The sequence below is a fragment of the Pyrgilauda ruficollis genome, unplaced genomic scaffold (genome assembly GCF_017590135.1).
Source record: "Pyrgilauda ruficollis isolate IOZ18807 unplaced genomic scaffold, ASM1759013v1 scaffold25, whole genome shotgun sequence".
NCBI classification, from domain to species: Eukaryota; Metazoa; Chordata; class Aves; order Passeriformes; family Passeridae; genus Pyrgilauda; species Pyrgilauda ruficollis.
Window position 1 is genome coordinate 6,288,551 of NW_024523822.1, and position 22,564 is coordinate 6,311,114.

General features: G+C 38.7%; 1 protein-coding gene across 3 annotated transcripts in view; it reads left to right on the forward strand.

Moving 5' to 3' along the window:
* Positions 1 to 22,564, forward strand: part of ARL15 (ADP ribosylation factor like GTPase 15) — a 221,964-nt gene that overhangs the window by 149,384 nt on the left and 50,016 nt on the right. Inside the window, exon 7 of one of the 3 annotated variants that reach the window (XM_041470799.1) lies at positions 1,027 to 1,367. The exons of the other annotated variants lie outside the window; for them this stretch is intronic. Within the exon in view, the coding sequence (XP_041326733.1) occupies positions 1,027 to 1,062 (36 nt within the window). The 3' untranslated portion in view covers positions 1,063 to 1,367. Of the gene's footprint in view, positions 1 to 1,026; positions 1,368 to 22,564 lie in introns of those variants that run through there. 3 annotated transcript variants of the gene reach the window in all.

A 22,564-nucleotide genomic window follows, 5' to 3' on the forward strand; every position in this document is an offset into this window, starting at 1 on the left:
TGGAGCAGTACTTGAAATATGAAAATTTTGCAGAATGAATGAGCAATCATAAACAGTATTTAGCAAGTGAATTTTAAGTTTTAAAATGTAGCCACTCTTGTAAAGTCCTTCCAGAAAGCAAAAAACAAAGACAAAAAAGATCAGTCATCTCAGATAAATCTGACACTAGCTAGAGCAAAGGAAGTTTCCTGATGGGAGTACTATCTTCTGACAGCAACAAGGAAAGGGCCATTAATCCCGCAAGAGGGAGACAGTGAATGTGACTGCTGTTGAGGTGACTGCTTGGCTGGCATGGTGTGGAAGCAGCAAAAGAGTAATAGGATTAGAGTTGTTCCTTCTTTAGGACTTTCCACCTTTCCATTTGTGGTTAGAGGAAGATGAGAGCCAGCTCTTAGCTCACCTGGGTCTTTCAGAAGCCTCTGGCTCCTAAAATTATACTTCATGGGTGTGGAGGACATCTTTTTGTTACATTTAGGTGCAAGCAAACAGAAGTAGTTTGTAGGTTCTGCTAAAAAACAAATAATAGTTACACCCAAAGCTAATTTTGTGTTAAAGGAAAGTACATACTTTCTGAGAAAGTTCAAGTATAATATTCCAACCATACAAACACAAAATTAGCTCTCTTTACAGCTATAGTTTCTCTTGATGCAAATATTATTTTAATCTTGGTTTAGGCTCTGTGGAGAGAGCATGGTGGTTAGTCCTAAAAACTGTCCTGTGTTTATGCCCAGAAGCTGCCTGCCCAGTGTGTTACAGCCATGACTTCAAAAGTCAGTTCACAGGAACGGAAAACAGTATTCTTTCTCCTGTGCCATTTCAGCCTTGGGTCTGAACTGCAGGGCTGCCAAAATTGCTAGTCGTCATGGTAGTGTGAATCAAGGGGTTTGTTTATTACTGAGAATGCCAGCAATTCTAGAAATTAAGCAAGACAGTTGACCAAATTTGCACAGGCTATCAAACTATCAACTTGATGCCATCAAAGGGCATCAACTTTTAGTAAGATATGGTCAAAATTATCTTCTGCAGGAAATCCCTAGCGGCATTGAAAGAATGATGCTGTGAAGAACAGACCTGCCACTGGCAATGCTCCAGCCCTGCAGATGTGAGGCGGAGGAGGTTCTGCACGATTAGGGGAATGGAGAATACGCTGCATTCAGCCTGAAAACTCTGCCCTCGTTTACAGTCCTAAGTTGCTTAATGTGTGTAGAAGGTGGCAGAAACTAAGAATATTTCATAAAATTGTTCAGGCAAAAAGTGAAAGCAAAAGATGAAAACAACAAAAGTTGAACTGTGTTTGCAGTAATTTAGAAAGCGATCATAGTTCAACCTATGTATGAAAGGGCTTGTCACTTCACAAAAATGCTTAAATAAATAAAAAATCCATAATCTTAAACTGGCCTCATGAAAACTGTCAAACTGTGTTTTGAATGAATGGTTTTAATGGTTGGTTTGCCATGTATTTTTGATGTCCTTGAAACACAGCTCTCTTGTGGTGCACCAGACATTTTAAAGTGGTTTATCACTGTTATCTTGCCTACCACCACTATTCTGCATTGAGCTAATGGGACTCTTCACCATTCCAGTGAAGTTTTATAACCACTGAAATGCAACAATAACATAAACCACCATAGCTTACCTTATGCACTTCTCGAAATGGATAACCCAGTTCCTTACTGCCTTGTCACATTTCTTGAGCGAGATGGGGTGGCTTTGTGTAGTTTTTTCCTCTTCATGTTGGTGTCCCTCCATAAAAAGCCCTTGGACTCATATTTCTTAATTAGAAAAAAATTATTTTAAACTTAACAGTATTATTTTGGTAAGTGGAATGCACTCATCTAGCTTTTCACCAGTTTTCTTGCTCTGTAGTATGACCCTTTTTGACTCTCCTTACAGTACCTTTTCCTTGTGATGGCCTGCTCATAGAGATGCTCCATTTAGCTGCCCTTCTTCTGGTAGCTCATACCCTGCTCTTAGGCTCCTTCTTCTTGAAATTTGCCAATTACACAGCTCAAGACATGAAGTAGCCATTTGTTACTTGGCTGGTGTTTCCTTCTTCTCTTTTGTCCCAGATGATATGTGTTCCTCTTGTGATTTCACTCTTGCTGTGTTTGTGTAGCACTTATCAAAACAGACCTAAACAATGTAATGGATGTATGTGTCAATGATAATCAAAGCCACAGTGTTCAAACTGCTTTGGGTTTCCTCAATGTTCTGAGGTATGTTTGGAAACAATTAGGTCTGTTTTTTGGAAAGAGATCCTTCAGAGTAGGAACAGTTTTTTTGTCCATACTGAAAAATTCCAAAGGCAAGTTTTCTGTTGAGTGGTTTAAATATTTCTGGGAAATGACAATCTAGATTAATTTTTCTACATTCCAACTTTGCATCTGAAGATACTGTTACTGAAATTCAAATTAAATAGCTAGTGTAATACCCCTCAGACAAATGCTGAGTTTAATAGACAGGTCTGTATCATAGTTGCATTTCTGCCGGGACACAGGTTTCAATCAGGATTTGTCATATGTAGTATGTATGTTTTGCTGAAACCATTTGCAAATAACTGCATCTGTTAGCTATTGGTGTTCTTGCTTAATTGGCAAGTTTAAAATAACTGCTTATACTTATGTGCTTCTGATTCTTTCTTTTGCAAAACAGATGAACCTCTGTATTCCAAGAATTGTTCCAAATCATATTTTCTGGCAGTGCTCCTACCTTTAGCCATTGTATGAATTAAAATGTGCTTTCCAGCCCTTGCCTAAATTGTCAGAAAAGTCTCTATAGAATTGACATGCAAACATTTTTTGCAATTTTTCTTTTTTTTTTAAGAAATGTTAAATTTTCTTGAGCAACATCTCTTGTTTTGACTAGTGGAAGATCTAAAAATACACTACTGTATTGACTGAACTAATTACATTTCAGATCTAGCCACTACCATCTGGATCTCTCTCTTTCTGGTTACATTTTCATTGCACAGATTGCACATGAGTGATTAGTACCATGAATGAGTTGTCCAAATTTTGTTCTGGGTGTTAGCAGCAGCTCTGCAGAGCTGCACACAAGTCACCATGCCCTTTCTCTTCCTCTGTGGATACTGTGTTTCAGTCAGGGAGTCCTCAAGTCAGCAGTGGTGTGAAGAAAGTGAGGATGGTCCAGTGGCAAATTGCCAGGGTTACCAGGACTCACCTTCTAACCAGGAGAGACTGCAAGGAAGTTGGGTTTCTCTTGTCTGGCAAAGAGAAGGCTGAAATGCAGTAAAAATACTTGAGAAGCAGTTAAAAAGATAATGAAATCAAGCTCTTCTTGATAAAACCAGGTGACATAAGGATTAATAGACAGAAGCTGTGTGTCAACAACAAATAAGGTATGAAAAGATGATCAGCTGGGAGGTATGTACTGTAGAGAGGTGTGAAAAATTCTCAAACAAATCCAGTGATGTATGGGTTGAAAAGATGGAGAACGTTTAAGTTAGATACCGAATTTAACAGGCCATCTTGATTTTTTTTCTGATTTTTTTCTGCCAGCTATGTCATTGTGCAGTTTCTTCTAATTTCCAAGCTACAAGTTTTTGTTTCCAGTGGTGGTACTGACACTCCTGTTGGAGCTGGAGGATAGACATGTCTTTGCTGTAAACATAATCAGTGAAATTCTGCATCTCTCAATGTACCTGCCTTTCTTTTCAGAGAGAGATGTTTGTTCTAGGTTGTCTCCATGGTCCATTTTACAGTGCAGCCACACTGTAACATGGGAAGACTAAACTTCTTCCAGCCATTCTGTTGCAGAATGAGACAAATGGGATACTTCCCAAGAAGTGAAAACTTGCACTAGTTCTGCTTCCACACTGCTAGCAGTTTTCTGTCCCATTATACTGTTTGTCAGTCAATGCTACATTAACATCTAATACCATTTTCTTCTCCAGTTATTTTCCTTGTGTTTACAAAGCAAGTCTGAAACATTTTTTTTTTTTTTTTTGTATAGGTCTGTTTTTTGTGTTTAGTCATTGGGCCAAAGCAGCTTCTCTTCAAGAGAGATCAAAAACAGTTTGTCAGTGATAGCATGAGGTTTATGACCTGCTCCATGGGGCATAATTAAATGTGGAATTCAGTCCCTTCTTGCAGAATAACTTTGACACATCTGGTTTAAACAGTTTTAGTGCAGTGAGGAGATAAGTAGAAGTTTCTTTACACAGTAGATTAGTTTCAGATGAGGTATAGTATCCTCTGAAATTCAGGTTCACAGAAGAAGTATACCAATGGGACAGCCACCCAAGGAAAGTACAAAGTCACCCATTGAATATGTTAAAATGAATGGTATGCCTGCAGTGCAATAAAATAAAAAAGAATAAAATAAATATCTTGTCACAGTCCCAGAAGGAAATGTAGGGTAATTGCCCAGAAAAGGAGAAGGACCAGTACTGAATTATTTTACAAAATACCTATTATTTCCCTGCTTTCTTTGCCAGAGCACCTCTGATCCAGTTTTATTCCATCTTCCCCTTCAGTATGTTCATGTTTTTACAGATATAGCACATTTTATGGCACTCACTAAAGTTATCTGCTGTGAAATTCAATTATTTAAATACTTTGTCCTTTTGTTACCCTTTCCTAATGGATTGCCAATACATATTGCTTTCTCATCAGATACTGATAGTCCCTGTAGTAGACTTTACTATTCTGTAAAATGGTGATGAACACACAGTATGGCTTATAGGTAGTGAAGTACAAAGTAATTGTTTCAGCACTTTGCTCTCAGATAGAAAAATACAGTTTGTGTCTGCCTAATATTCACTAGGCTGTCCAGTGTTTAAGGCATGTTTCTGGTAGGTAACTATGAATATTCAGACATATCATTGCTGCATACATTTTACGAACATATTTTTCCTCATTTTGAGGAAAATTAAGATATGAAGGATAGGTTTAGTAATATATGTGTGCATTAAGGCAGTTTTTGTGAAGGCCTTATGAAGTCTTAATATGAACTGTGTGTTTATTTGTGTTAAAAAGTAGAATACCTGGTCTGAATTGCTGACTGCTGGAAGTTAGCAGACTGGCATAAATAAAGCATTGCACATCATAATGCAAATTAATTTTTACATAAATTATTTCTAGTTCACATTTTATTGCTGAAGGAGTCTTTAGTTGTATGTTTTGTCAAAGAAGGCTAGTTAAAAATCTGAGAAATATGATATTTAGGTGGTTGGTTGTAAAATCTGTGAAGTAGCTCAAGAAATATCTCACATTTGCACAGACAGCAGAAATACAGTAGTTCTTGACCAAAACCTGAAGTCATATAAAATATGTTGAATGAATGCAAATGTGCTTGCCAAGTCCTTTGGTCTCCTGTCTCGGTGGAGGTAGAGGATGGAGATCTGTGTGGCAGCAAAGGCACAAGGGTTATTGATGTGTTAGAAACCATGGAAGTACCTTAGGAATGCTCACAAAGGACTTAGAGCTTCTTTCCCTCAAAAGGTAGTGGGTTCAATAGTCCGAGTACATGTACACCACTGTCCACAGCATGGGCAACAAACAGGAGGAGCTGGAAGCCTTTCCACAGCACAAATATCATGATATAGTTGCCATCATGGAAACATGGTGGGAAGACTTGCACAACTAGAGTGCTGTAGTAGAGGGCTAGAAATTCTTTGGAGCAGATTGGCAAGGAAAGAGAGGCAGCGAGGTAGCCCTCTACTTTAGGGTATGTTTTTGTTGTCTAGATCTTAACAATAGTGACAAGAGGATTGACTGTTTATGGGTAAGGATTAGGAGAAGAATGACAAGACAGATATCCTGCTGGGAATCTGTTAGAGAGTGCCCAACCATGATGAGGAAGCAGATGAAATATTCTGTAAACAGCTTGAAGAAGTCCCATGATCACTGGCCCTTGTTCTTGTGGGGGGCTTCAACTTAGCACATGTCTGCTGGAAATTCAATACAGTGTGGAGGAAACAGCCAAGGAAGTTTCTGGAGTGTATGGAAGACAACTTCCTTACACAGCTGGTGTGTGAACCAGTGAGGGAAATGCCGTGCTGGACCTGCTGTTTGTGAGCAGAGAAGGAATGGTGGGTGATGTGGTGGTCAGAGGTCATCCTAGGTACAGCTATCATAAAAATTAGAGTTTTCACTTCTTGAACATGTAAGGAGGGGGTTCAGCAGAACTGCCATCCTGGACTTGCAGAGGACAAAGGAGTCCAGGATGGCTGTTCAAGGAGGAAATCCTGAAGGTGCAGGAGCAGGCCGTCTAGTGTGCTGAAACATGAGCCAGCAGTGGAGGAGACAAAACTCACTGAACAGAGGGCTTTGGCTGGAACTCAGGGAAAAAAAAAAGAGAGTTTATGACCTTTGGAAGAAGGGGCAGGCAACTGAGGGGGCCTGCAAGAATGTTGTGAGGTTACACAGGGAGAAAATTAGAAGGCCCAAAGCCCAATTACAACTTTATCTGGCTACTGACATAAAAGGCACTTAGAATGTTTGTATAAATATGTTAGCAACAAAAGTAGGACTAAGGAGAATCTCCATTCTTTATTGATTGCAGGGGGAAACATAGTAACAAAGGATGAGAAGGAGGCTGTGGTACTTAAGGCCTGTTTTTCCTCTTTAATAGTAATAATCTTTATTAGTAAGATCAGCTGTTCACTCAAGACTATGAGGCCAGATGGGAACCACCAAAGGGGACTGAGGGAAGTGGCAGAAGTAGTCGCCAATCCACTTTGCATCATTTACAAGCAGTTTTGGCAAACTGGGTCGGTCCCAAAAAGCCTTCCCAGAGGCTGGCGAGTATAATGCCATTCTACAAGAAGGGCTGGAAGGAGGATCTGGGGAACTACAGGCCTGTCATCCTGACCTCAGTGCTGGAAAGGTCATGGAGCAGATTATTTGACTGCCATCACACAGCATGTACAAGGGTATGCCAGGTATTGGGCCCAGGCAGAAAGGCAGATCACTGCTTAGCCAGAGATCATTGCTGATCTCCTTGTGTGACCAGACTGCCTGCCTGGTAGATGAGGGAGATGTGGAAGTCCAGATGATAGACAATATCCACATCTACTAGACTGGCTGCCTGGTAGATGTGGATATTGTCTGTCTGGACTTCAGTACAGCCTTTGACACCATTTCCCACTTCACTGTCCCAGAGAAGCCAGCTTCTCATGGCTTGGACAGGTGCACTCTTCACTGTCTGAAAAACTGTCTGGATGGCCAGGCCCAGAGGGTGGTGATGAAAGGGGCTCCTCTGGGATCAGTGTCAAGACCAGTCCAGTTTACCTCTTTATTCAGTGACCTGGATGAAGGGATGAAGTGCATCCTCAGTCACTTTGTACCAGACACCAGGTTGGGTGAGAGTGTTGATGTGCTGGAGAGCAGAAAGGCTCTACAGAGGGATCTGGACAGGCTGGACTAATGGACTGAGGTTGAGGTTCAACAAGACAAAGTACCACGTCCTGCACTTCAGTCACAACACCTCAGGTAGCACTACAGTCTTGGGAAATTGTGGCTGGAAAGACACTGGAAGTGTCTGAACATGAGCCAGGGTGTGCCCAGATGGCCAAGAAGGCCAATGGCATCCTGGCCTGGATCAGCAATGGTGTGGCCAGCAGGGCCAGGCAGGGATTGTCCCCTGTGCTGGGCACTGGTGAGGCCACAGCTCCAATGCTGTGTCCAGGGCTGGGCCCTCACTGCAGGAAAGACACTGAGGAGCTGGAGAGAGTGCAGAGAAGGGCAGTGGGGCTGGGGCAGGGGCTGGAGCACAAGTCCTGTGAGGAGCAGCTGAGGGAGCTGGGGGTGTTTATCCTGGAGAAAAGGAGGCTCAGGGGTGACCTTATCACCCTCTACCACTGCCTGAGAAGAGGCTGAAGTGATGTGGGGGTTGGCCTCTTCTCCCACATAACAAGTGACAGGGTGATAGCAAATGCCCTCAAAGTTGTGCCAGAGGAGGTTTAGATCGGATACTAGGAAAAATTTCTTTACCTAAGTGGTTGTCAAGCACTGGAGAAGTGGTCCATAAGTGGTGGGTTTGACAGTGCTGGGTTAGTGGTTGGACTCAATGATCTTAAAGGTCTTTTCCAACCAAAACAAGTCTTATGATTCTGTGATTTTTAAATTTATTTGAGAGTGTGCATGGTTTAAGTCAGTGTAGGTGGTCTGAGGAAAACCATTTCAGATGCGGAAAAGGGGTAGTGTTTTCATTCCCTTGTGCTGTATGTACAGTATCATGGTTCAAGCTAAACTATTTCCAAAGTAATTGGAACACGAGGAAGTTGGTTACTAGCAGATTAATTCAACCCGCCTCCTGTTGTAAATCTTTTACTCTCTAGAGAGGATACATTTTGTTAAAAAAAGGAATTAAAAAATGTAAAATAGAGAAGTAAAGTAGAAATGTGTCATTCTATTATGTAATTAAGTATCTGACTTCTTTTTATGATAATACATTTGGGTGGTCTGTTCTTGAAACACTTGATTTGTTAGGAAACATTACCATTTCCGCAAGTAATCTCGAAGTCCTAAATATTTTGAAAAAAATTTGCATTGCGGTATTTCATCAGTGCATTACTCACCAGTTAAACACTCTAAACTGCTGTCGCTTGGCATTGGAGAGGGCTTCCAGGTTTTTTTCTATCAGCAAAAACTGCTGTAAATTATAATATTGCTTGGCAGAGTGTAAAGAATAAATACTAGAAAACCAGATGATTTAAGAGAAAATAAATGGGAAGACTTGAATCTCATTTTACTTTTCTTTGGGAAAAAAGTCTCTCTAGTTTACAAAACATATAAAGTTTGAAATTGCCTTCAGCCACAATGTTTGTTTAGGTGTGGTGACCCTTTTGTATCCTTGTTGTAGATTCCTCTCAATCAGCACAATTCTGATTGTCCCCACTGGACACTGAGGAGATTTAGTGGCTTGCTTGCTGCAATGAACCTCAGTGATTTTGAGGTTAGGCATGCTGCCACTGAGACTAGCATCATTTTAACTGACAGTGGCAGTAAGCTGCTGACTATTTTGGATTAAAAAAAGGCAGTTCCAATATACTAAATATTATGCTAATGTTCATAAAAACTGATAGGTTTTAATAGCATTACTACAACCAAAGCAATCTATCTAGTCAGATGACTGTCAAGTTCTCATTCTGTGCACAAATGTTTAAACTTTAGGTACCAGCAGGAAACAGCTAATGCACTAGATACTTCCTATAGTTTATAGTTGGTGAAGGGTAAGTATTAAAGTGTTCTGTGCTGCAGTTGATGAAAGCAGTCTGTGATGATTTTTCCCAAGGCTGACTTGCAACACTCTTGCTTTACTTTTCTAAATTCGTAAACATCTGTAGAATCAATTTTTGCAAAAGAAATATACTCATGGAAACCAAACTGGCCTTTTTAAAAATTAAAAAGGAAAAGAGAAACAAAAATAAAACCCAAATCAAATTACACTTGTTTGCTTATAGATTTTTCAATATCAACATTCTTCTCAGTTTATTTTCCATGTGGTTGCACTGCTATTAAGTTACAGGTTTGGTTATAAAATAGAAATGGTGATTAGAGTTGAAGTAATCTGATGCTTGAGTTATTAGGAAATTTAGGACACTGTTATGTTTCCTTCTTTAAGACATTCGGGAATCATTATGCTATCATCCCTTTCTTCCAAACAAGAGTGAAGGTGGGATGTGAAATGAGAGCCCTTTGCTTCCCTCAGTTTTATTCTGTGTGTGCTGCTATAGCAGCAACCAAGCTGCATGGTGTGAGTAGTTAAAAACTGTAGCTGTGTCCTCAAAATGGGGATTTGGTCTCTTGCTCATGCAGCCGGAGCTCACACAGTAGAAGCGAGCTCACAAGCACTCAGAAACCTATGAAGAGATCACACATTTTGTTCACAGGTGGGAATTGTGCTCAAGAGAAAAGTATCTCTAGGGACAGAACAAAATCCTCCCTTGTCATGGCTCAGAGACATGCTGATGCCGCCTGCTAATGCTCAAGTTTCTGCTGACTGTCTAGACAGTTTCCATTCGGTAACTCTGCTTTTGTTTCTTATGATGCACTGTGTCTGCAAAGACTGTGCTGATCACCGACAAGAACATTCTCTGTGGCTTGATTAAGTCAAAGTGATCAAAAACTGTAGAGGTAGGTTTTCCCTATAAGGTTTGTCTCGAGTCTGTAGTCATATGCCTTCAACAAGTTGTTCATCATCCTTGAAGTTAAGAATAAAGATTTTGATTTAAATAGGAAAATTTTTCATTGTATAGCTCCTGCTGTTCACAATAATTTTGCCTGTTTTGAGGGGAAAAATGCCAATGCAAGGATCTTGGCAACTGTTTAACTATATCATTTCTCAAGCCAGTACAACTTGAGTGTGTACACTGTGCATTTACTGTGGTAGATCCTTGTATAAGTGAACTATTTTTTAAAAAACCGAAACCCCCACAGTAAAACATCCACTCCCACTCCAAAAATCCACTCAGACCATGAATGACTCGACCAATATCTCTGGGAACTGGTAATAAAGCAGATACCAACAGTTCAAGAAAATGCAATCTTGTATTGGAGATATGAGAAAAGGGAGAAATATTGATGCCCTGTGAAAAAAAGGTTTTTCTTTAGCTGCTGCAGACTCTTAACTTCATTTTTCTAAAATCCTGGGCTCATAGGTCACCTGATATGGATACTTACTATAACTCCTTTTGGGAATGATACTATTAATTTTTCTTTTTAAATTAATTTTTTAAATAATAATAATAGAGATATCTTCATAACTTTGTTCCCTAGTACCAAGAGAAGCTAGTGGATTTGTTGTGGCAAAAAAACACCATCTATCTTACTATCTTCAACTTGAAAGTATAATTGCAACAACCAAAATGAAAATGCAGCCAAGTCAAGTTTTGTGGGGAGCAGCCATAAGCTGTGTGAGAAGTTACCCCATGAAACACTGACTACTGGCCCTGAACTGTAATGGCATATCCAGCACTGCAAGTGCTCTCTTTATTTTTGGAGCAAAGTAAAATGTGCTGGTGAAGACAGTTTAAGCTAACCTTTTCTTTAAGCCAACATGTACTAAAGCATATGTAATTAACTATTTTATCTTGCTCAAATGAGAGTGTGTAATGACAGTAGAAACATCTGCAGCACAGTAACTATCTACATATAAAACTGTTGAGCAAGAAGGTATCTCATTTTCCTTGGTTCCATTTATATCTGAGGTGTGAAAAAGAAAAGCACTTTGTACCTAAATCAAGTACTATGAAAGAGTTGGGATATGTCATGTTCAAGCATTATAAACCAGCATCCTTAAGTATTTTGTTAGTCTTCCTATGATATCTTGGACCTAAATAAAATAGTGTCTCTTACACAAATGTAAGATCCTTGGTCCTGTTTTGGATAATTCATAATAATTTTCTATTTTAAAATTCTATAATATATGTTATTAGATTTTAGCCTGTTATAACTCCTTCATTTGTTTTAATCATAATCCATGGAATTGCACATAAAATGCTCCAAATATATGTATCTTTTTTCTTTGAGTTTGCCATGATTATATATTAAGATAATTTTAGAAAATTAATCAGTCTCCTCTTCGGGTGACTTACATTAGTGCTGCATAGAAATATTTATATTTGAATCAGATGATTTTTATATTGCCATAGAAATGTCTGAATGTAAATAGATGTGGAACAGCACTGTGCCCTATGTCTTTTAACTGTATGGGCAATAGTGTTTCATAGAGCAATTGGTGACAAGGTTTTGTGACATGCTGAGCTGAAGCAGTGGCCACTTTGGTGACCTGAATATGTGAAATAATGCACATCAGAGACTTGCAAGACTGCTGCATGATGCTTGATCTCTCATTTTCACTTGGGCCTCTGTGGCTCTATCAAAGTCACTTCAATTACTTGAGCTAGGACATCAGCCCTCCAGCTCTGCTCAGCCTGTGGGTGTGTGTCTGTGAGTGTATCTGTTAGATGGAGAGTCTGCAGAGATGCATTTGGGGAGAGAGGGTTCACTGGTGAGTAGAAATATATTGCAGATGCAATGCCACACTCTCCCTCTCTTACCACCTTTTGAAGCCGTATACTGAACGTGGAAGAGTAAACTGAGCTTCTTGTGTCTTTAAACCAGAATGGTTTCATGTTTTTGAGCTCTCTGGCATGCTGCTCAGAAATTAGTTTGACCTGTGCAATGTGCAGCACCTGGGTGAATCTGCAAGAAGGCAAATGTGTTGAATGGGTGAGTAGCAATGGGTTCCTCAATGCAATAAAGTGAAACGTGACTTCAGACAAAACTTGTTAACGTAGTTGAATCTCAGCTGTTGACAGTAAGCACTGTTCTGTTATCTGCTTCTCTTTTCTATGGACAGACTGTTCTTAAAGTTTATCAGGTAGTTCAGTGGATGTTTGCCTTTGTTGTTCAACAAATTGTGGAAAAATTAGTTTTATTTGGGGAAAATATGTTCTGATCAATTATAAAACTCCAGCTGCAGACTGGTGCCTGGATACTGTTAAACACCCTATATGAAACAGCACTGTACCTCTCTAAAGGATCATTTGTATACCCAGGCATGCAGCAAAGCATTAAGCAGACATGCAAGTAAATCTCTCCCATAAAAAAGATATTGTGTTAGATTGTATATGACCTGCAGCCCAAGACACTTTTATGAACTGCTTATCCATTGCCATCCCAACCCTACTCCCCTGTCTGGTACCAGCACTCATTATAAATCATCGGTGTTTCTCTCTCTTAATATTTTCTTGCTCTAGTTATGTTCTATTTTTTTAATAGTACTTAATTTAATATTAAGAAAAATATTTTTAAGAGGACTTTTTTGTTTTTAACTGGGTGATTTCCCTGATTTTAAGGATAGTTCAGGTAAGAGAACTGCTGCAAACTGTCTGCCTAGAGTTACTAAATGGCCAAGAGGGTGTCTGTCTGGGTGATCTGTATTCAAATTGTGTCATCTTATCCTCATTATCTTTTTGTGTAATTGTCTGGCAATTTTGCTGAAGGATTCCTTTAGCATAAATCATAATATATGATTCCTGATATTTCATTTTTGTCTGTGTGTCTTAAACCAGAAATATATTAAGTTTGGTCCTTGAAGTCCTCTTGGGTCATTCTTTTTTGTACCATTATGAATTCTTTTTCTCCATCTTCTTTTTTTTTTCATCCTTGGATTATTTGTTCGCTGGAAAGAACTGATGCCTGAAACTTAGAGGGGAGGTGTTTTCCCCAGGCTTTCAAAGTGTATTTGTGTTAAATCACAATATCCAACTTTTAATGTGGATTTTTTTCTCACGTAATCTAATGATGGTGGCATTTTTAATCAGTTTTGAAGGACCATTCTGAAACAGCCTGTGAAATTTGAAAAATACTCCAAAAGGAGCTGTCTGACTAGGTCTGAGATACTCATTAACAAACATCCATAAATTCATAATTGCAGACTGGCTTCCTTGTTTACCATTTTTCTTTCATAAGGACAATGAGACATGACAGCTAGTCCCAGGGGATTACTGCACTTCTCGGCTGGTTGATGTCACTATGCCTTTAGACCTGCATCTTGCAGAGAAACCAAGGGAATCACTGATCTCCCACAAATGTGCTACCTGTCACGTCTTATTGTCTTAAAACAGACCGTCTGATTACTGAAATGAAGAAATATTTGTGCACAAGTGTTTAAGCACATCTTGAAAAGACTGCCTCTGCTTCTGTAACAGATCCAACACTGAGATACAGTTTAAATTAAAAACACAGGAAAAATATTTTCTTTTTAAAGAACTTAATTTGTCAATCTGCATTTCTTTATTTTGGTGCTGGAAAAAACCACCAAACTGTGATTTGTAGGTACATATAGGTCTTCCACTCTAGCAGGACTCTTCTCATTACATGTTTTTTACTTGATATCTACTGAAAATTAAAATTCTGCTGCTTGATCAGTAATTTTTCAAGTGAAAACCCATTTTCAGACTTTCTCAAATGTAATGAGTTTGAAGTAGAATTTGGTTAGAATTTTGTATATGAGTACATGCAATTACTTTTTTGGCCTTTATATTAATGTGTTTTGGTACATTTGTTATGATTATTAAATAAATACTGGGTTTATGTTATAAATTCTTTGGTCTGATCAGGATGTCCCCAGATGCTTCTCAGTTGGCTGCTATGTTTTGGATTCTGGACTGGATTTTAAACTGGTGTTTGGATCTGCTCAACTGTGCCGCTTAAAATCTAATTGTCATTTTTGGACTAAAAGAGCAAGCAGGATTTTTCCCTGAAGGTTTGGATGTGTTCATCATTCAGCCTTAAAATTGTTAAGCTTGCAAACAATTTGAATTTGATTATTCTTCTGCAGAGTTGTGTCCTCCAAACAAAAATTAATGGCTGAAATACTTCTGAATTTTTCTGGGAACAGATTGGGCTCCTACAACCTCCTTCCATGTGCTCAACTTTGTGAATTGTACTCAGGATAGGTATTGGTCATTTATTTGCAATGATGCTTAGGTCTTCGGGCCGTATGTCTGGTTAGGCCACCAGTAGGACTCTACCAATGAAGAGCAGGTTGAGGCACCTGCACATGTGAGTCCCTCCTGTGCCAGGACCCCCCCGTGCAGAACCACCAACACTGAGCACACCCCAGCAGCCCATCTCAAGAGATGCAGCTGAAGGCTTCCCACAGTAGAAGGGGATCAAAATTTCTTGTGTTCAAAGCTGGCTTCAGTTTGATCGGTAATTTAATCAACGCTTTACTTGCCTGACTCAGAAATAATTTGCATCTTGCTCTGGCATACTGAGATTCATCAAGTTTCTTGTGCTGAGAATTGTTAAATCGCATATTAATCACTCAAAATGCATTCTTGGTACTGCTTTCCATTTCCACATCACAGTTTCACTTGCTCTCTGTAGCTTCCATCAGCTGGGACACAGTTGTTTGGGAAATGGTGTATTTTAATTGTCAGTTCCTTTGACGTTAAGGCTTTGTTTTGATACCTGTGCAACTCAAGGAAGTGTGTGTCACCCCCCTAGGGCCCTGCTGTGAGGACCGTGCTGTGAAGACCCTGCTGTGACATGGTGTGCCATGCCAAGCTCTGAGTGCCCATAACATCTCTCCCTACCTGTCATTGATCAGGTGCTCTATGCACACCCTTTTACACAGACACTTATCTGTCACTGGCCCATGTCAATTGAATTATTTTGCAAGATGTGCAAACTCTGCATTATTCTTCCACAAGTACCTAGTACGCCTCCCAAATGTTAAATGCTGGGTCACTGAAGTAGAAATAAAAAACCCTAAACCTTATAATTGAGACAAAAACCAGTTACTTGGACTAGTTTCTGAATATTTACTTTTATTACTGATATAGTAATTAGTAAATTATTAGTAATTAGTAAGATGAAACACCCTCGTTATCTGGGTTTGATGGATTTCAGGGAAGATAGCAACCTTTTTGTCTGGAAAAGTGACATTGTAAGCCTTCCAGCTCCATCTTTAATTACATGAAACGGCTTCTAACATGAGAAGATGTAATCGTGCAAAGACACAAAATATCTCTATAATTACCAGTTTTATGAAGTACTTGAAAATGGTGAGAGGAAGCATATTGCAAATTTCTAAAAATAAAGAGTTTGTAAAGTCATAATCATTATAAAACAGATTTACTCGAGGAGACAGTATTACACATGTTAAGGGTAGTCTGTCACTTACAGAGTGTAGTACATATGTGACTTGAAAAAGCAAGCCAGTAAGAGTTGTATTAATGATGAATTTTATTTCTGTTCTGTCATTTTAAGGGATGAAAAAATTGCAAAAATTAGAAAGTAATTTATAATATTTTTAAAAATTTAATCCTGAGAACATGTTTTTTAAAGAAAACTTAGTTTTTGGAAACATGAGCCTATTTTATTTTGTGAAAACAAAGCAGAAGAATCCCTTTCATCAATAGGTAATCTCTCATTTTGACCACCTCACCAATTGGTATTTTACTTTTTCTTTCATTACTTTTAAACTTTAATTTCTATTGCTGGCTATGCTGGAAAACTACTAAAATACTATCATTTTCCAGATAATGTTTGTAACTTTTTGGCATGTATTTCTTCTTTCAAACCCCTTAGGATAATCCACAGTTCCACAAAAACATGAGTCAAATACATTACAAATTTCCCTCAGAGAATCTACATCTTTTCCAGCTGTTTGGATAGTCTGTCTAAAACCTGACCAGACCTCTCATCTCCCAGTATTGTTTTGTGCTTTTATTTTTTTTGACTTTGATTTGTTCAATGTCATAATTTCTGAACTGAGCCAGTAATTTCAGTCTCTTTGGTTTTCTTTAAAATATTTGCACTGGACAATAGGATGATCTTTTATCCAAAGAAAATTGCATTGTTTTAAATTATTTCTATTTACAAGTGCAAAATTTCTTACCCATGTCAATTAACCCCCTTTTAAAATCCTCCCTAAGCAGTTTCATATATTCTTTATGGATTAAATATATTTCAGCCATATTCCTAAATGGACTTCTACTTGTTTTGACTGGTTTCAGATAGGTGAACAGGAATTATGAGGGCCATGTAAAGTTCTTGGTAGATGTTCCATTTTAAATGGAACAATGGTTCTGGCAGCTGGGTAACTTGGTTTTTTTAAAACAAAAAAGGAAAAAAAAAGTATCCATTTGTAATCATTCCAGTTAATTCTTTGTGTATTTTGTCTGGCAAGGTAGTATAAATCTAATTGTAATAGTGCTAAAAGATTGGCAAGCTACATAGTAAGCAGCCTTAGGTGGGAATTGGGCCTCAGAAGTTTTCCATCTCAATTAGCAAAAATAAGCTTATCCCCCAGTCTATGTACCCGTGTTCATTTGTTTTCTTCTAACCTTTAATAAACCTTCATTGATGGTGGAGAAAGAGAATTATCTTAAGACAATGTACCAGTTCATATCTGTGAACAATAATATTTCCTGCTCTACTTTTAATTTGTTGCCTGCAATTTGTTGCCTTCCCCCTGCAAGGGGAAGAAAGCAAAGGAGGTTATAACCATAGTAACACTGTCCCAAATCTCACAATATATTAGATCATACTTGTAAAGTGCTGTATTAAATACAATAGCCAGCAAGCAGAAAAGCATTTGTCACTTGAGTTGCCCAGGTGTTTCTCAATAGAGGCACTAATTGTGTGTTTTTGTGCTCCATGACGGACATCAGCTGCTGGTTGCTCATGAGCATGGGGACTAACACAGTAATGGCCCTGTGAGGTTACCAGCCACAACTCTTCTGGTGTTCAGCAAGCTGAGTGGCTTGTAGTTGTAGGACATGGTGCTGCTCTGCTGGCAGCCCTTCTGAGGATCCCAGCTCTATGCCTGGACCAGCTCTGAAGGCCTTGAGCTGTCCTATCCGTGCTGGGTGGCTGCTGGTACATGCAAATGGTATTCAGCTTTTGCCTTCCTTCCCCTTCTTCTTCCCTGTCTCTGGCTGCTGATCTTCCTCTACAGCTGAGCAGAGAGAATTTGTACAGTTACCCCATCTCACTCTGCTCACCCTGTTTGCCTCTCTGCTCCAGGATTCCCTGACACTGTCCCTGCTGTAAGTTAGCATCTATCACATAATCCATGTTGCTGTTTATTAATCCCATATCATCTCCAGGATTAAATTTTTTGCCAAAAAATAGTTTAAAAACTATACTACTGATGTCAAAGCTAGCCCAAGCAATTAGAACTGAACTATTTAAGCAAATAATTGCTCTATGCCAGCATACTGTAGGGGGAGAAAAACTCTGACATACCAGGGAAGGAGCTGGCAGGTGGCAGTGACAGCCAAGTTAATGAATCAGTCTTCTCGGAGAACTCAGAACTCTCACAGAATCAGTCTTCTCACAGGCACCACCATCAGCACAGGCACTGCCCAGCACATGGCACTGGGCTGTCTTCTGCAGGCCCCAGCCCCACAGTGTGCTCTGTAGCTGTGTGCTGCTATGTTCAACCACAGTCTGCTGTGCTTGAAAGGTCAGCAGATTCTGGGTTTTGTCCATTGTCTTTTTGAGATGTTAAAGAGTTGGCACCTGTGACTCGCCTCCCAGAAAAACAAACCTACAAAAAACAAAAACCCCACACTTGTATGGAAAAAGCACTGGCAAACTGTAATTAATCCTTTCCCTTGCCTCCCTCATCTACACAAAACACACTTGCTTTTGCATCCTCTATAGGTGACTCAGCAAAACTTGGGAGTGAGTTTAAGAGCTGCCTAGTTGACTCTGTCTCTGAGCTTCCTTATATACAAAAATTTAAGTGTGCTGCGCACTGAACTCTCTCTGTGTGTGTGTGTGTATAGTTCAAGTTGGAGACATGAAAAAAAGGTAGTGTTTTGAAAGAAAAGCTGTTTTGAAGAGAGCTTTTTTGCATTGCTATGGAGCATGAGATAACTATGGTCAGCAAGCCTCGACACAGCAAACATTACTACTTCTGCTAAAAAAAGTTGCATGCAGATATCCTCTTGATATTCTTTGCATGTGTGTAGAATTATGTGTAGATCTTATATAATGGATATTCTGTTTCTATACTGAAATGTAGAATGAGTTTTGCATACAGTGAAAATTTGAACCTAGTTGTTAAGCCCCAAATTGTGCTGCTAGAGACTACTCAGTGAATTTAGGATGTCTAATATTTTATTTAGTGCTATTCCTGTGGAAGAGGTCAGAGTATGGACATCTTACCTCTTTTAAGAAAGTGAGCGTTTACTATTTGGTAATACTTTGAACTCAAAAAAAGTACTGTGTTGACTGTTTTGCACAATAGGTGTTCTTCAGCTCTTTGAGCTGTGAGATGCTATTTGCTAGAGACTTCAGCATTTTCAGTGCTGCTGGTGAAAACATTCTTGTTTTGTGAATCTAACTGATTTACTGGGACATAAGTTATTATTAATATCTTTCTCACTATAAAGACTGCATTTAGCTTCTGGCCGTATGCAGAAGTCATTATTGTCATATGTTTCTAATTTCTGAAAATTAATGTTTTTAAGATAAACATGGAAAAAAAAACCACTCTGGACACTTCATTAACAGGAAAGTAGTTGAAGTTCTGCCATAAACACTTATGAAAAACTGTATAATACTGTTTGGCCCCACATAATTTCCTAGGGAATTCAGATCCTTGAGTAAGTAATAGTATTTTTATAATATTCTGTGACAGAGAATGCTTGTTATGTAAACATAGTTACTAAAGATACTAGAACAGATGTGTTTAATACTATAAATTGATCTTACTTGAGCATAAAAGTGACTGAAGTCCCTTTGAATACTTTTTAATACACCTAATGCTTATGCCAAAAGGCAGAATTTATCTGAACCTTTGACCTTTATTAAGACTCTTTTTGTCTTGAGTATGCATTTCTGAACTTTGTCTCTAGTTGCAAGCTGCTTGCTTTAGAAAATCAGCCCATAAGCTTTTCTTAACATAAAACTGAATCTTGTTTCCAGTCAGAAGAACAATAATGCTAGGTGGGCAAGGTACTGAACACTTGAGGTGGTATGTTTCTTAGGACATCTTGAAAGAAACCTATATTCTCATATTTTCAATGTGCCATGACCTGTTCTGAAAAACACATTCTTAAAGAAATTACTGGTGTTGTGGCACTTGCCATGAGGAGCAGGAAAAATTGTTAGTGTTACTTTTATTAATGAGTGATTGCCTTCCCTCCTGTTAGAAGAATGTTGATGCTGTCTAAGGATCAGTACAGAACTTTGTTCTCCCCTACACCCACAAGGTCTTCAGATTGTAACTACTGGATAGTTCCTTATCTTTGTTTCTATGTTTTGGAGGGGTTGTTATTTCTACTGTAGGATTTTGAGCTTGCCCGTGTTTACATAGCCACATCCTCTTGGTTAATGGCTGTTATCTTTGACAATAGCACCTGACTGATTTTAAGGATGACATATAAATCTATGTTTGTAGCAGAAACTTATTTTGGTTTCTATGATCTACAAAGAAATTAATTAATATTAACAATATTAAACAATATTAAATATATTTTGGATTATTAAATATTAAAACCAACAGCAGTCTATGTTTTACCAGTCTTAATATTTTTTTAAGTATTATAAGACAGTACTGTCAACTATTTTGTTAATAGACTTTTTAATAGATTAATTAGGCAACTAGGAAACCTTTTCTAGCCATGCCAGTGTGTGCTCTAACAACGGTGTGTTTGCAGCTTACAAATTAATAGTAACTGTAAACATGCTAGTGGCAGATGTCTTTTTGATTGGGTCTTTGCACCTGCTGAATACTAGTTCTTCATCCAGCTTGACTGCTGTATTTGGGTATGGTGGTCAGGAAACTTGAGGGGCTTTGAAAAAACTTGACAAAGTCCACCAAATTACTATCTTGACAAGTTTTTGTTTACAATAGGAAGAAATCTTTTGTTGAAACTGAAATGTGTTGTGTGAACTTGTGAGTTCAATAGTACAGCTCTAAAAAAGCCCAGTACTTTGCTTTATTTTATGTTCAAAAGATTGTTCTCTACAGTGAAGTAATGCAGAATATGAAACAAAAGTATTCAAATAACAGTTGAAATGTTTTACTTCAAAACAAAAAAAAAAAAAAAAAAAAATGAAATCTAGCAACTTTCCCCAGCCAGTAGGGAATGATTTTCTTTTGTAGCCAAGATTCCCACAATCTCAGTTTTTGAAATAATTGCTGTAAAATTTCCAAATATTATAACTAATTAAAAAGCTTCTGACAATACTGTTGGAAGTTTTATTATTTTCCTACTCTTGTATGCTAAATAAGATATGTTCTTTGTAGACTAAAATCTATGGAGTGATAGATACAATTTTGTTTTCTTCTCTCAACCCAAATGTGACTGAAGATTTAATACAGGAGGTATGATAGTGAAGTTCTCAGGTTCTGCACATGAGCTCATGGCAATCAGTTAAACAGCTGAGGTCATGGAAGAACCACTTATTTTTTGAACACTTTTTTTTTTTTTTTTTCTATCCAATTTTCATTAACATAATACTGGGAGGACAGTATGAGTTTCTGATTAATTAATTTAAGAGAGTTGGGTTCTGGGGTATCAAATCAGTCATGAATCTCAATGCTCCCTCTATTACCAGTATTTAAGTCTGAACTAGAAATTAATTCAGCCTTAGAAATGCCTCAGTGCCTTAGAAAATTGTAGCAAGATGGCTTTTTTGCTTTGAATTTTCTACTCCCTGAACAGGATTTTAGATTTTTGTCTCAGGAATGTGGTGTGAACTCTCATTATTAAAATATGTGATTTTTTATTATTGTCATGTCACAAGTGAGGTTTTGCTTTAAAATAAATATCCTTTGAGGAATTGTTTTTGAATATTGGTTTCCCAAGAAAACAAAGCTCATGTGATGGTGTTTTCTGCATATGAGCCTGCCTGTGTGCCCTACTAGCAATAACTTTTGACTCTTGTCCAACTTCAACATCTCAGAGCAGTCTTCTGAAAAACAAGTTCACCTCGATAACAAAGAATCAGTGCAGGACACAGAAAACCATATTTTACTCTTTCAGCTGCTTATGGAAACGCTTGATTCATATGTAACATATGGGTTTAATTTGTTTCTTTTCCAAGTTGGGAAAGGTTCTTTTTAAACTCAGGCTTGCATGACTTCGTCTTGGTCCAGACTGGTTTGTTTTGATGGGGAGTTGTGAGATGACAGATTTAGTTGTCACAGAGGTGAGCAAGCCAGGAGATCTGGCCCTGTTTGACATAGACTGTATGGATGCCGTTTCCAGTTTCTGTGTATGATGTGGCTTGAAAGTGTGGACCTTTGTGTGATATTAGTGACCATATCAGCTATTCTTTGAGTCTTTTTATTTCAAATAGGTATTTTAGATTTTCTGTAATTTATTTGAGGATGTGTTAGGTGGTATTGTGAGCATGAGTGTCTGCTTTCCAGCATGACTAACAAACCATTGATGTTTCCATCCCTGCCAGCCCAGTTATCCATAGAATCATAGAATGACCTGAGTTAGAAGGGACCCGTCAGGATTATCTAGTCCAACTCCTAGCCCTGCACAGGACTATCTCCAAGAATTGTACCATGTGCCTGAGAGCATTGTCCAAATGCCTTTTGAATTCTGTCAGGCTTGGTGCTGTGACTACTTCCCTAGGGAGCCTGTTCCAGTGCCCAACCAACCCCTGGGTGGGGAATCTTTTCCTGATACCCAGCCTTAACCTCCCCTGACACAGCTCCAGGACATTCCCTTGAGTCCTATTGCTGGTCACTCAGAGAAGAGATCAGGGCCTGCCCCTCCTCTTCCCCTCCCAAGGAAGTTGTAACTGCAATGAGGTCTCCCCTTCCCTGTTTCCTCCTTTATCTACCTCCTTTGTCTCTTCCTCTCCAGGGTGAACAGACCAAGTGACCTCATTTACTTCTCGTGCTGCTTCCCCTCAAGGCTCTTCACCATCTTTGTTGCCCTCCTTTGGACACTGTCTGTAGCTTAATGTCTTTTTTATGGCTTTTTCTTGTGGTGGCCAAACTGCACACAGGACCCAAGGTGAGGCTGCATCAGCTTAGAGCAGAGCAGGCCATACCTGCCTCTGAGCTTTAACTAGAAGCTGAACAGAGGAGAGATGCTTTTCTC